Source organism: Watersipora subatra, chromosome 3 (assembly GCF_963576615.1).
Source record: "Watersipora subatra chromosome 3, tzWatSuba1.1, whole genome shotgun sequence".
Lineage (NCBI taxonomy): Eukaryota > Metazoa > Bryozoa > Gymnolaemata > Cheilostomatida > Watersiporidae > Watersipora > Watersipora subatra.
This window is the reverse complement of record NC_088710.1, coordinates 9,346,183-9,349,795: the sequence shown is the minus strand read 5'-3', so window position 1 is coordinate 9,349,795 and position 3,613 is coordinate 9,346,183. Positions and strand designations below refer to the sequence as shown.

The 3,613-nt window shown below is 35.7% G+C and overlaps 1 protein-coding gene across 1 annotated transcript; it reads left to right on the top strand.

Annotated features, from left to right (window-relative positions):
- Positions 1 to 990: 990 nt before the first annotated feature.
- Positions 991 to 1,710, top strand: LOC137390314 (beta-2 adrenergic receptor-like). Its single transcript, XM_068076645.1, has one exon. The coding sequence runs from the start codon at positions 991 to 993 to the stop codon at positions 1,708 to 1,710; it is 720 nt and encodes a 239-aa protein (XP_067932746.1).
- The last annotated feature ends 1,903 nt before the right edge of the window (positions 1,711 to 3,613 follow it).

The following is a 3,613-nucleotide window of genomic DNA, read 5'->3' as shown; positions in this document are numbered from 1 at the left end:
TCACTTTCAAAAAATTTGAAGTTTATTGTTTCAATGCTTTGGAGCTGCTCTGTAATCTTTCGAGTATTCTTAATGTATCACTGCAAATGCTTTCGCACAAACTTAGCTAAGCGAAATGGTGTTAGACCCAATCAGATTGTACCGCTTCTATAATTCAGAGTGGAAGCAACTCCAGGCCATTTCAAAGTATGAAAACATAGTGTATGTTACTCTGACTGACTCAGTCACTTGATGATGTCAGAGTTCGGCACCTTAAAAATAATCAACAGATTATAAAGGGTCCAGATAAATCCAATAAGCCAAATGGACAATAAAATAGCCTTTGCTGCCTTAAATATGGGTTTTGATGTTTAAAACTCTACTTAGTGCCAACTATCAATGTCCATTCAATATGTCAGTTCATCAGATTCTTAGTTACTCAATGTAGCCTCCGAGTGACTTAAGACTGGTCCAGGCCATATCGCAGTATATCATAATTAACCCCACACTACATATGTGATCATCTGTATTCATCTGTAATAACATCGTCAACACTATCATAAACCCACCAGTGTTTACATCGATGAATAGTCTGTAGTATAGCATTCTTATCGTATGATGTGGTCGTTGTAACGATGAAATACTAGTCTCACAGCAACTATCTTGATCAAGCAATCTGCGACATCCGATCACCATCGCCAAGCAGTGTACATGGCACAGACTGTCATGCATGCCTGGCAAAATATTGGAAAAGTTTGACATTTGCAATGTTTCCCGACATATCTGAGCTGCATCGGTAATGTCTTCGGTTTACAGCGCACATAGTCTGCAAGTAATTGACGAGAGGACAACTTTGGCATATAGCGATACGGTGTGTACCAGCCTTTAACTATAGTCGCACACAACTTTAGATATATTTGTCAGCTCAGCATTGGGTTATATTTTATTAGTACATGCGTAAGTTTTTCTAATTTGTCGACTTGTGTTCCAGGTACAAAACCATATGGTAGAATGGATTTGGGAGAGTGGGCATTTGATGGGAGCTTTGATGTCTGTGATCCAAGGCTACAAACATTCTTCTGCGACAGCTTTCAAAAGCTCTATGAACACTCACACAGAATAGAGAACGTCGACATGTTTGATTTTAGTTCTTCGGGATGGATTTGGGCAGGTGTTCTATTTTATACGCCCATATGTCTTTTGGGTGTCTTAGGAAACTTCCTGACGGTGCTTATCTTCTGCAAATACATAAGGAAGACAACTACTGCAACGTTTATCATCACATTAGCAGTCATTGACTTGGTTATATGTCTGACTGCAATGCCCATTGCTATATACACAAACTTTGTCAGTGGAATCGCCAAGTCCAACTTTCTCTGTAAGCTAGAAAAATTTATGACATACTCCGCGATTCCTCTGTCGTGTGGTATTCTCTTTTTAATAGCTGTGGACAGATTTTTGCTAATAACGTTTCTCAACAGGGGGCTAATAACTCCATTCAGAGCAAAAGCTTCCATCTTGTTTCTTCTTGTGGTATGTTTAGCCAGTGCAATCCCTCAATCCCTTGGTTTTTCCACCCAACCGGATATGGTCGACTTAACATGCCCTAACTTCAAATGCGATTTCTTCATCTGTCAGCCAAATGAATTTTACATGTCCAACAAGTTATTAACAGATTTACGTAAAAGTGTTATTTATGCTTTTTTACTGATCGCATATTTTACTCCTTAATTTTTGTGAAAGTTTATAAAATGCATAAAAAAACTTCAAACTTGAGATTTTCAGTGAATAACTCAAATACGTTTAGTTTCGCGAGTACGAGCTCAAGTAACTTAGGTGACAATAAAGGTAGCAAACAGAAAAGGAGAAAATCTACAGTATCTCAAATAATAAAGGATTCCAATCAAGCATTTACTGAGGAATTTGGTTCAATAAATGACACTGAAACAAGGCCTACGTCGTCAGTAATGAGAGACAGCAAGCATCGCCCTCACTTGCAGACGGCTGTCACCCTTTTTCTTGTAACCACTTCTTTCATCATTGCTTATGCACCAATGAGTGTTATGATCTTGTTCGATGTTTGTGAAAAAAACAAAAATTATGGCGGATGTTTGAGAAATGACTACCGACAATTTTTGTGGCAGTTTTACTTTCTTAATCACGTAACGAACCCAGTGATTTATGCGCTTTTGAACCCACAGTTCAAAAAGGCTTTTCGTGAATTTTATAAAAACCGCTGCTGCAAAATACTTCCTCCTTGTTGTCGAGGAGGCTGTCAGGAGAGAGAAGCAACATCTGAAAAATCTATCAGTAAGGCTTCGACATAAACATTAAATTGAGATATAATTATCTTGTGTTATGCATATTGCCTCATTGTGCAGAATGCTCTAAGTAGATGATTCTGAAAAGATCATTGCTGTTTCATAAATACTTTTAAAGGCTGTCTATTTTCTGCTGAGCTGTTTACACTTTATTATAATTCTCATTATTTTGTTATAAATTTATTATTATTCTCAGATTAGGTAAGTAGTCATTTGCTATATAACATAACAAATTTTTTTGTTAAACTTTAAATTTTTTATATAAATTTATTATAGTTTTTGCCTCTACTTTAGAAGACCTCTGCTTCAATAGAAGCAGTCTATATAATATATTTTGTATCATAACTACAAATAAAAATGTCTAAAAGTTTGAAGTCGCAATGTAAATGTTAATGCTATAGTGTTAGACATAATAAGAAGCCAGTATGTTTTTGAGTTGAACTGCTTGGTAAATCTTAATTATACATGTATGTATACATACGTGTATGTATACATACGTGTATGTATACATACGTGTATGTATACATACGTGTATGTATACATACGTGTATGTATACATACGTGTATGTATACATACGTGTATGTATACATACGTGTATGTATACATACGTGTATGTATACATACGTGTATGTATACATACGTGTATGTATACATACGTGTATGTATACATACGTGTATGTATACATACGTGTATGTATACATACGTGTATGTATACATACGTGTATGTATACATACGTGTATGCCATATTCGGCATTCAAACAATATGTTCATTTAAGTGAATGAGTTGACATGTAATTACTAGTAAACGTTTTCGTTATTCTAGAATTTTCAAAAACGCTTTATTGGTTTTGCATAATATATTTACATTAAATGTTTGAATGTGAATATGTAAAAACATATAATGTAAGGGAAATCTGTAGGCCTCAATGTTTGTTTTTTCATCTGCAGCAAATAAGGGCATGACAACATATTAGGCCTACTTACAGATAAAAGTGTATTGCATGTTGGAAGACAAAAAACATAGCTGATGGACACTGGTTGCTAGCTTATATAGATGCACCATTTTATTAAATTATATACGGTCACTGCTTATTTGGAAAACAATCACGCTACTCGGGTGTCTAATTCTTGTAACATTTGTGCAGTTTATATGGAAATCATATGTACCAGTACCATGACAGGCTAATGTCCTGTGAGAGATCATCATGGGTGCCAATAAAGCACAAAGAATAAGTATGCGCACAGCTATTCCGCATTGTGTGAAAGTGAGTGCTTAGCCCAGATGTTAGAGTGTTAGGCTGCTGGACCAA